This window comes from Bison bison, unplaced genomic scaffold (genome assembly GCF_000754665.1).
Source record: "Bison bison bison isolate TAMUID 2011002044 unplaced genomic scaffold, Bison_UMD1.0 scf7180017864064, whole genome shotgun sequence".
Lineage (NCBI taxonomy): Eukaryota > Metazoa > Chordata > Mammalia > Artiodactyla > Bovidae > Bison > Bison bison.
The window spans coordinates 3,824,951-3,836,442 of record NW_011494636.1 but is presented as its reverse complement, the minus strand read 5'-3'; the positions used below and the strand labels follow the sequence as shown (position 1 = coordinate 3,836,442).

The following is an 11,492-nucleotide window of genomic DNA, read 5'->3' as shown; positions in this document are numbered from 1 at the left end:
TTTTCCCTTTCATGCATTGGAGAAGGAAATGGCAACCCACTCCAGTGTTCTTGCCTGGAGAATCCCAGGGACAGGGAGAGGAACCTGTTGGGCTGCTGTCTATGGGGTCGCACAGAGTTGGACACGACTGATGCAACTTAACAGCAGCAGCAGCAGCAGCAGATTCATGTCAATGGTTCCCCAGTTAAGTTAGGCAGTTTGGCTAAAAGCTGTTCCTCACAGAGGGTCTCTGCTCAGAAATACTGATTTTTTTTTTTTCTTTTTCATTGAAGTGATTCAATGTGAGCCTCTAACAGAACCCGATTTGGGAACCATGGACTGTAATCACCCCCTTGTCGACTTTGGCTTTTCCTCCACATGCACCTTCAGTTGTTCAGAAGAAGCTGAGTTAATTGGGGAGAAAAAAACTATCTGTGGATTGTCTGGAAATTGGTCCAGCCCTAGTCCAAGATGTCAAAGTGAGTAAGTCTGGTCCAATATGTTCAAGACTTAAAGAGGTATTTGATGAATAAGCAGATGGTGGGAAAAAAATTAAACTTTTAAGTTTTGTTGCTAAGACATATGTAGCTTAAAAATAAATTCATACACATTGATTTACCATAAAATCCTTGGCTGCTCTTTCCTCTTCCTTCAATGACAGTGATTGCTTTTTTTTTCCAGCCAGTTCTCAACTCCTCCTCCCTTAACATCTAAACTCACTGTCTCTACTGACTTATTTCTTATCCATTTTTCTATTCCAGTACAATCTCACTTCTCTGTTAGTCTACTAAAATGTCTCCACAAAAGTCACCGATGATCACCTAATTCCCAAAGTAATGGATACTTCTCCATGATCACAAGATTGATTCCTCCCAAATCTGTCTGTGCATAAGAAGAACTGTGTCTTCCTCATCTCTGTATACCCTCCACCTGACACAGCGCCTGGCAATAGGTGCTATATTAATCCATGTTCAATTAGCATTTGACAGAATAGTTACCCACGTCTGCCCCAAGGCTACACCAATGAAAGAACTCTTTATTTTTGTCTTTTTTAAAGGCTCTATTTTTATTGGAGTGTAAATGTTTTACAATGTTGTGTTAGCTTCTGCTGTACAACAACATGAATCAGCTCTAAGTATACACATATGCCCTCCCTCTCAGCCTCCCTTGAACCACCCCCATCCCACCCTCTAGGTCATCACGGAGCACTGAGCTAAGCTCCCTATGCTATACAGCAGCTTCCCACTAGCTATCTATTCACACATGGTAGTGTAAATATGTCAGTGCTACTCTCCCAATTCATCCCATGGCAGCAGTCCTTAAGTGGCAGGATCTGTAGAAGCTCACAGAGAAGCTGATCTCTCTGTGGTCTGGGGCCAGGAAGTGGAGTAGGGAGCTGGGGAGGTGGCATGGGGTCTTTAGAGGAGGACTGTACATCAGGCTTATGGGGCATTACCTTTAAGGGCTGGGCTACTGTCTGCCTCCTTAACCTCCTACAGTCCATAGGTACAACCCTCTGGGAATTGCACCTCCTTTCCATTATACATTTGGGTGCGGGGATGAAAACACCTTGAAAGGATTCATCAAAGTGATGTGAAGAATAAGGGACAGTCAGACCCTGTGCCAATATGCAAAAGTAAGTTTCTTCAACTGGTGGTATCAGAAGATAAATTTTTTTATATCAGTATTTTTTCAATAAAGTTCCCCACATAAACTTAGTTCACCCTTATGAGAGGATATATAGATGTATCCTTTTATTTATTTGTGAAGAAAGTAGAGGGAAATGGTAGGACTACAGCATTTGAAAGACAAATTAGTGCAAGTCCTTGGCATGTAATTTTATGTGCCTGTGTTTGCACAGCTGCTTCAAAGCCTTAACACTTTGCTTTGATTGAAAAGTTACCTGGTTCAGATCACTGGCTTTTATTTTTTCTGTAGTCATACTAGACTTTTTAGTTCCTCTCTATGTTTGAGTCCTGGGCAGTGAACAAGATCATGGAGCTAAATACAATGATGACCACTTTTTACCAAAATATTTAGGTACATCTCCCAGGAATTCTATGACTCACAAATCTGAGGATTGAGATTCTGTAGGCATTGAGCCAGAAAAGCTAGTTTAGTCTTTGCTTCTGCAATACACTCATCATGGGTTTTCCTAGGCCAGTTTCCTCATTTGTCTAATAGTGTCAAATGGACAATTATTAGAAGATGTAAGGAGGAAGAAAGTTTAATGTTTTGAAAAGGCACTAAGGAAATAATGCTTGTGGCCTCATCTAAATGTTTTACTGATTTCTCTTTCAGAAATAAACAGGACTATCTCAATAAATGAAGAGAGTGATTATAACCCCCTCTTCATCCCGGTGGCAGTTATGGTTACTGCATTCTCTGGGTTGGCATTTATCATTTGGCTGGCAAGGAGATTAAAAAGAAAAAGTACGTGAGTTTACCTTCATGTAAAAATAATGCAACTTTCAAGTGGAAGAAAACGTGCAAAATCACAGAAAATTAAGAATGAGAGCTTTGACTAAAACAGAATACCAAGTTCTGGGTTCTATAAACATCAGTCCCTAGATATGCATGAAGCAGCCCAGTATACACTTTCATTACGATAAGTTGGCTAATTTTTTCTTTTCATCTGACAAGTCTTTTTAAAATGCCTACTATCTTCAAGCACCTGTTACTACCTGAACGTCTTGCTAGGGTATTAACAGACAAATGAGAAATTGTAATGGTTCTTTGCTATTATTTAATTCTTAAAAAAAAGGAATGTGTGATCTGGTCCTATAAGAGCCCACACGCTTTTGATTTTAGTGCAGTTCTACTAGGAAGTGAATTTAATGTCCCATAGGGTTTCCCAGGTGGTGCAGTGGTAAAGAATCCACCAAAGATGGAGCAGATGCAGGTTTGATCTCTAGATAGGGAAGATCCCCTGAAGTAGGCAATGGCAATGCACTCCAGTATTCTTGCCTGGAAAATCTCATGGACAGAGGAGCCCGGTGGGATACAGTGCATGCGGTTGCAAAGAGTCGGACACGACTGAGCATGCACGCAATGTTTTCAAAGCACTGCTCCCAAATACGTAACTTTGTCAAGAGTCAGACACCTGTCTGGCTCCTAATGTGTGGGAGTTGTTGCATTGTCCCTTAGGGAAATCCCCACATTTTCTTCCCTGTGTCTATTCACCAAGGTCACAGGTTTAACCAAATGCACCCCATACTTACGCTTCCCCTCCACTCTGGACTGGAAAAGAAAAGATAATAAGGAGGACTGCCTCAAGAAGTTAGTGTCTGTTGCTTAGCATAGTAGGCAAAACACCATCACTGAAGAACAGAAGCATCATTCCCCTCACTGTCCTTCTGAGTGTGTCCAAATCCTCAAGTGGAACCAACCTGCTGGTTATAGGGCCATAGTCAGGCAAGCCTTGGGTATGTGCTCACACATTTGGCCAAAGTCATCAGGCAGAAACATTCAAGATTATGATGAGTATAGACATTAGGCAGATTTAAAGATAACCTTGCTTCAACTTCAGGGGCCATCAAGGACCTCAGAACAATGGCTAACCAACTTCTCTGTGTTACCTCTACGGGGTCAATTGAGTGACATTTTAATTTCACTTCCATCAAATTAATTAGTATATATTATATTCCATGAATATAGTATGTAAAGACTGCTACACCACCCATTCTCACTGGAAATTGCAGGAATATTATCTGCCAATCCCTAGTGGTCCTCTGGTATGATCTGATCTTTCATTCAAAATTGAAGACCAAGGGTGCCTGCGTGCTAAGTTGCTTCAGCCGTGTCTGACTCCTTGTGACGCCATGGACTGTAGCCCGCCAGGCTTCTCTGTCCACTGGATTCTCCAGGCAAGAATACTGGAGTGGGTTGCCATGCCCTTATCTGGGGGACCTTCCCAAGTCAGGGATCAAACCTGCATTTCCTGCATCCCCTGCATTGACAGGTGGGTTCTTTACCACTAGCACCACCTGGGAAGCCCAGACCAAGGGTACTAGATCAGTTTTATAACCAACCCAGAAACATAATGGAAGGGGGTGCTCCTGATGTGCAAGAACTTCATTAACTGTAAAGTGAAGAGTCCTGAGCAGTTAAAGGGTCTCTGCTCCTGCTTTTGCAACTTCAGCTGAGACTGTATCCCATCATCTTATAGTACTATGATATTTACTTAAATATTACCTAAGGCAAGAGAAGAATGAGATTTTTCTCCTACTGTTGATTATCCTTTCCCTTAAGACTGAAAGCCAGTCTCACAAACATCCTTTCTTTCCTCCTTCCTTGGGTGACATTGGCAGAAATGAGGTGGTAGAGAAGAGATGGGGTAGTTAAGCTCTGCCCTCTGGGATAAGAGGGCTATTATTTAAATAACCACTAAGGACAGTGGGGCTGGAAGGTTCCTTAGGAAGGAGATATTCCCAAATGACTAAATATTTCAATAAGTGCTAGTGGAATAAAAAAAACCCAGAATTGAAGTGTGTATTTAGTAGTGGGGTGCAGGAGGCAGGTTCTACCTAAGGCTGTGTTCTAACCAGTGGTGAGAAAAGCAGTGGGGTTGTTTTTAATTTTTTTTTTTTTTTAACCTTGGAGTCATTTCTGTACAAGATCTCAAACTGATACCTTGAAAACTTCGTGCCCCCACTGTGGGAATCAGTGTGGGGCAAACAGGAAATAGATAACGGGCAGTTAGGCTAGTTACAGTTATGCCAACGAAAAGCATAAGCGAACAGAAGCCCTGTGAGATCACTGACTTTGTAGGGAAGTCAGGGCATCTTTAGTCTCACACTCAGTCGTCCTCATTGGTGAAATGCCTTCTGATATCGCTAACTCTCAAGGGACTTTATCTTCTAAAAATTTTTAGCTGTTAGTTCTTGGAAAAAGAAATGTTTTTCCTCTAGAGACAATGATTAGAAATGATGGATAGATTTCCAGGTTAAGCCCCTAGAGCTTTTCTAATACAATAGAGCTGATGCCTGTTTAAGAAGAAACATCAAAGCCAATAAATCTGCCTGCATCCAGTATTCATCAATCTGAGAATTGTATATAGGCTTTCGGGGTTCTGAAAGCTGCAAAAAAGGGACAAGTGAATATTTTGAGCAGAGTAGCCAATAAAATGACCAGAGTCTTGACCCCTATACTGTCGTCAGATAGATCTTCTGAACCTGTACTTTGGCCCCTGCCTGAGTTTTCTTAATATCCAGACTTCAGCTCCTTTATTTTTTTTCCTAAGAAAGGAGTAAGGGTGGGCTCCAGAAACATGCTTCCCTGTGTATGCGCTTGTCTAGAAATATATATATTTTTTCTCCTAGCATCATCAAATTCTGATTAGTCAGCATCACTGGCCTTATTCAGTAAATGAGGAAACTGAGGCAATGCTGTTTTAGGCCATATCTCTAAAATTTCATATCAGCAGGGGCCAGGGTCAGAGATCAGACTTCCATCAAAATATGCCCCTTAAAACCACTGGTCTTCAGATTAATGAGGCTCTATTTTTCTCCTCCTCCGCCCACCCCCGCCCCCCCCAGAAGAAATTTCCACCCGAACCAACACACAGGCTGAGAACTGGGCACAAAACTGAACAGATGCCCCTTAGTTCCCTTTTTCTTGAAAAAGAAACTCTCTCAATAGGAACAGCTTCTTGCTCATGTATTGTTATGTGTTTCATTGTTCCTGAGAGAAAAATATATTTGTATGAAAATGAACAGAATCTGAAATTCACTCATTTATTTCTCCCTGCTCAAATGCTTTTGGCTCATGTCACTGGCAGGCTAAATTTTGGAAGAATTAATTAAAAGTTTAAAACAAGAATTGAGCACTGTCTATGCTGTAGGCCCTGGCTTAAATATTTTGAGTACATTTTATCAACTCAGTGAGGAAAACAATTATCGGCCTCTTTCACAGATAAATGGTAACTTAGAGAGAATAAGTAGTTATTCAAAGACACACTTAAGTTGGCAAAAAGGGACCTGGACCCAGATTTCATGCTCCAGCTTAACAGCCACAGAAATACATTGCCTCCTAGTGATATTTTTCCTCCTCAAAAAGCATTTTTTGCTTTTGTCTCCTCTGGAGCCTAACCCTGCAGTTTCATTCACTTATTTATACTCTACTTTTTTCAAAAAGAATGTAAGATAATTTCTCAAATGCATTCAACACAGCAAATTAAAATTAGTTTAAAAATAAGAAAAAGGAGGTCAAGGTTTAGAATACCACAAATAAGTCAGAGCCAGGGACAAAGAGGTTTCAGATACACCTGTTTTCCTGCAGCCAGCCAAAGAAGGACACATAAGCAGTAATGCTATTCAGTATGTTTGTAAGATAAGAACACAATGGTTACACAGATGAGGTATGTAGTTCGTACTACTGAGACCTGAGTGAAATTTCTCTTGCATATTCTCACAGAGAAGATGACATGAGGTGTAACGATACATATCTTACAGATTTGCAGCTGTCTTTCTTAGGGAAAACTGTGTAGGTAGGATGAGATGGCAGATCAGAATGGGTAAACACAAGAATGGGTACATGGGGCCTTGATCATCAGACAGTTCAGACTAGCCTTCTGTCTTTATGAGCAGCACCAAGGATGAAATGGTGCTCTAAGAAGCATCTGCATTAATGGGTCTGTTCCGAATGAGTAACTACCAAAGCTCAAATGAGAACATTAAGCCAGGACCTCAAATCCCCTTAGATACCGATGAGGTCCACCTAACATAAGACTCTTCAAAAAACTGTTTTGAGACAGGGAATCTCCCTTCTCTTCTAAGTGAAAAATAGTGAAATTGCCTATTTCTGCTGATACCATTTTTCTCTTCTATTTTTAGGCAAAAAGTCTCGGAGAAGGTAAGTTTGATCAGAAAGAAGCTTCTACATCTGTTGATCTGTTCTCTACCTCTGTAAGATACTTCCTGTTATAGCTAGAAACATTAACTCCTTAGTAGTTATTCACATGGGTTTCACAGGTGGCTCAGTGGTAATGAATGCTCTTGCCAATGTGAGAGACGTGGACGCAAGAGACATGGGTTTGGTCCCTGGGTAAGGAAGAGCCGCTGGAGGAGGAAATGGCAACCCATTCTAGTATTCTTGTCTGAAGACTAACATAGAGGAGCCGGATGGACTGCAGTCTGTGGCTTTGCAAAGAGTTGGATATGACTGAGCAACTGAGCACGCAAGCACACAGTTATTTACATGGGATCTCATCCAAATGAAGTTTCCAGACAAAGTAATAAATCTGCTAACCTTCCTTAATAGCTGTCAGGTTTTTCAGTGCTACTGGAGCTGAATGAATGAACAAGTAGTAACCTATTAAGAAGTGACAGTTTATGTAAAGACAGCCTTTTCTGATTGCTTCAGAATTTTCTTTGCGGATTGGAAGCATTATGGTTTTTTTCTTCTTATCCCAACTGAACATGAGGGCAATGGTAAATATAGTATTCAGTGAACAATCACGTCAACAAGGATTTATTTATTGAAAAACTAATGAATCCCAGGTTCTAAGAAAATGGTATAATTCCAGACCCTGAGCCTACAGCACCTAGCACAAGAGGGTAAAAGACCTCTGATAAGCACTGACCTCAGAAATGTGGGAAAGGTGGGGAGCATTAATTCTACCTACAGCTTCCCCCAAAGAAGGGGAAGTTGTTTGATTTGGCCTTGAATCTCAGATTTCTTCAATTGCAAAAACACACACATGAAAATACAAGGCCCCACCTGGCAGAAATGAAGACAACAAAACATTTCTCAGTTTCAGGGTTTGGTGACTTGCTTTGAAATTTTAGGAAGGAAAGTATAAGTCAAACGAACAACAGAGATGAGACTTTGGTGACAGACTAGGTGCCCACCCAGACAACTGGGCTCCTTTTCAAATGCTGGAGGAAATGAAGCAAGATGGTCCCTGAGGAGGCTGGTTTCTTGTTCAGGCAACCACCCTACGAACCACAGATTGTTATTGAGAAGTTCTTAGTAGTTTACTGAGCTGTAGCTTAGGGTACAAAAGAAAACCTGGGGAGACAGAAGGCAACAGAGGCTATTATAAAGTAATTTATAAGCCATACAAAGGAGTATGGACTTAATCCTGAGGTCATTGACTTGTTACTAACAGGGGTTGAAGCAGGTGAATGTCATGCTGAAATTTGCATCTTGGGAGGATCACTATCCATAAAAGTTTGTAAACATGGGAGTTGAGTGAGTCTGAGGGCAAAGAACTGTTTTGGAGGCATTTGAAGTTATTAGGTTAAAGCCAATGATGCCTGTCTAGGGCAATAGCAATGAGGATGAGTTTGTGAGATAACTGGTGGTAGAAGCAACTGACTATGATTATTAACTAAGAGAGAGAGAGAAGACTCAAATAAGTTGCCATGGTTCTGACCTGGGATCTGGTGGATGGTTACCATCTCTGTTTTATTATTTACTGAGATGGGTACACAAAAGAATGAGAAGTTTTGGAGGTGATGATCACAAGTTCAGTTTTGTACCTGTTAAGGTTTAGGTGTCTGTGGTTCAGCCACAGTCCGTTGGTTCTATCTGCCCCAAAGGGGCTACCTTGGGGCAGAAGAAATGGATCTGGAGGTCCTCACGTTATAGGAGGTAACCATATCTTAGGAACACGTAGTCACCAAAGGAGTATGTACAGTGTGAGAATGGAAGGGAATATGTACAGTGTGAGATGGAAGAGGATGTGGGAGAGAGGATAGGAGCCAGAGGAAGGTCAATATCAACATGTCAGCTAAGGTAAAGGAGAACAGGGAGAGGTTCCCAGAAAGGTAGAAGAAAAATGAGGAGAGTATGGGGTCATGATCCTAAGGAAAGCAGGAAATGAAAATGATTTCAAATACTGCAAGGAGAACCAGTAAGTTTCTACTAGATATAATATAAGGGTATCAGTGGGGAAATTGTTTTCAATGTTGAGCTCGTGACGCAAGTCCTATAGCCAGGGGTTGAGGAATCAGTGGGGATGAAAATGTAGAGGCAGAATATATACATCATCTCTTTTATAAAACTTGGCTGGAAGGAGATGAGAGAGTCAGGAGGGGTAACTGGATGGGGACATAGGGTCCATGAAGTTTCTTTTATTGCCCTCCCTGTCTCCCATTAGATAATGTAGATGGGAGCCCTTGACCCTTCTCTAGGCTGACCTCTCTGTGGGCAGGAAATCCACAAGATAGAAAGATTTTTTTCATGCTCACACCCACTGAGTGAAAGTCTTTTCTGGCCACAGGAACTACCTGTGTTTTAATTGCCACTAGATGGAAGCAGATCAATTTTTCAGATATCTTTGAGGGGCAGAAAGAGATGCTGGCAGAAAGAGTATTAGCATTAAGTGAAGTTCCATGTTAAGCTAATTGCCTTATTAAGTGCTTCACAGGTTTTTACAACGAACCAATCAATAGCTGTTCATTAAAACACCTGTGTGTTGGGGAAATACTAGGTTTGACTGAGGTACCAAGAGGAGTAAATCCTTATGCATGACCTCAGGGAGTTTATTATCCAGTTGAAACGCAAAGGAGTGACAGCTCAGTCGTGTCTGACTTTGCCACCCCATGTACTGTAGCTTGCCAGGTTCCTCTGTTCATCGAACTCTCCAGGCAAAAATACTGGAGTGGGTTGAGAAAGTTAACAAATATAGGGGGAAAAAAATCAGAAGAATGAAGGCAGAATATGGTAATAGTCAATTAACTGTATATTGAAGACTTCTTCAATACAGAAGTATGGTGATTGCAGAAAACCTTATAGAGAAGCTGGAACCTGGGTTAGTTTTTGAACGATAGATAGGATTTAGGGGTATGGACAGAAAGCAGGGAAGGCAGTCTGGAGAGGAACTGATGTAGATGGCATGGTCCTGGGACTCTGAAAGCACCTTCAAGGGCCAGTGAGTAGAGCTACCTGGAGCCCGCAGTATGGGCTGTGAACAGGAGCAGTGAACAGAAGTTGGAAGGAAAGGTTTGCTCCATCAACACAGGTCTTGAATGCTTTACCAGACATTCCAGAAGGACCTAGCAGAGAAGAATTATTTGCCCAGATGCCTTGGGATGTTTCAAATTTATTGGCCAAAGTGACCATCAGTTCAGTTCAGTTCAGTCGCTCAGTCGTGTCTGACTCTTTGCAACCCCATGAATCGCAGCATGCCAGGCCTCCCTGTCCATCACCAACTCCTGGAGTGACCATACAATCATAGAATTTTAGTTATGGAAAGGATTTTGATGTTCATACTCTCTTGATAATTGAGCTAATTAACTTTCGTTTTCATTTATTTCTGCTCTGATCTTTATGATTTCTGTCCTTCTACTAACTTTGGGGTTTCTTTGTTCTTTATCCAGTTGTTTTAGGTGTTAAGTTAGGTTGTCTGTTTGACATTTTTTTTTGTTGTTGTTGTTGTTTGTTTCTTGAGGTAGGGTTGTATTGCTATAAACTTCCCCCTTAGAACTGCTTTTGCTGCATTCCAGAGGCTTTGGGTCATCATGTTTTCATTGTCATTTGTTTCTAGAATTTTTTATTTCCCTTTTTATTAAATATCTTTCTTACAGTGCCTGAATTAGTGACAGAGTTAGTTACAATAATAACAGACATTTATCAACCATTAATTCCATGCTGTGCATTGTTCTGAGTGTCTTACATGTCTTACATCATTAAAGATTGCCTACAAGCCTGTGAATGTAGGTACTATTAATATTTCCACTTTAAAGTGGTGGGCCAATGAACTTAACTACCTGAGGTCACTGAATAAATGGCAGAGCTGAGATTTGCACCCATCTAGATCTAAAGACCATGATCTAGGTCACCCATCATGATCCGAAGATCTTAACATCTGTGCTTCTAGAACTCAGGTCTCTTGACACCCAGGTTGGAGTTGTATTGGGTTGGCCAAAAAGTTCGTTTGGGTTTTTCCATAAGGTCTTACGGAAAAACCTAAGCGAACTTTATGACCAACACAATAAGTCCCAGATACCCTCCTCCCCCAGTGTTGTAAGTTTTTTGCACTGAAACCATTTTGTGATGACACTGAGGAAGGGTGGGGTGGCAGAGGTAGGATGTGTTTCTAAAACAAGCCAAAGGTGAAGTGAACACTATCACACACAACACCGCATATCAGTTTTAAGTCCTTGAACTGACCTGCATAGTCCTTTGTGCCAATCCCTATTAGCATTTGGTTGGTGAATGACTGACTCTTAGGGCATTTGTGGTTTCAATTCTTGCTGGGTTATTTTGACTCTTCTGCAAACTGGCTCTGTTTATCACCTCATTTGGTTTCTAGTGTCTAAATTCTGCCTGGTAAAAGCTACACCCAAGATACACAGGAAGATACGATGCCAACCTCAGAGGTGGGGGGTTGGGGTGGGGGGGGGAATACGTGAAATTTTGTTTTCAGAAACATTTTTATCTCTGTAATTGGCAAGCGTGCTTGCAGCTGCTGAACTGTGGTTTACCCTGGCAGTTCATCATGAGAGCAGAGTCTTGGAATCTGGTTCTTCTTTTGAAGGGTGTTATTAAGATATACCCTATTTGGT

The 11,492-nt window shown here is 41.3% G+C and overlaps 1 protein-coding gene across 2 annotated transcripts in view; it reads left to right on the top strand.

Moving 5' to 3' along the window:
* The window catches only part of SELL (selectin L), a 26,164-nt gene that overhangs the window by 12,546 nt on the left and 2,126 nt on the right, over nt 1-11,492 (top strand). For both annotated transcript variants that reach the window (XM_010836699.1, XM_010836698.1), the window contains 3 exons: nt 273-458; nt 2,281-2,412; nt 6,813-6,831. In XM_010836699.1, the coding sequence (XP_010835001.1) occupies nt 273-458; nt 2,281-2,412; nt 6,813-6,831 (337 nt within the window). The remainder of the gene's footprint in view (nt 1-272; nt 459-2,280; nt 2,413-6,812; nt 6,832-11,492) is intronic.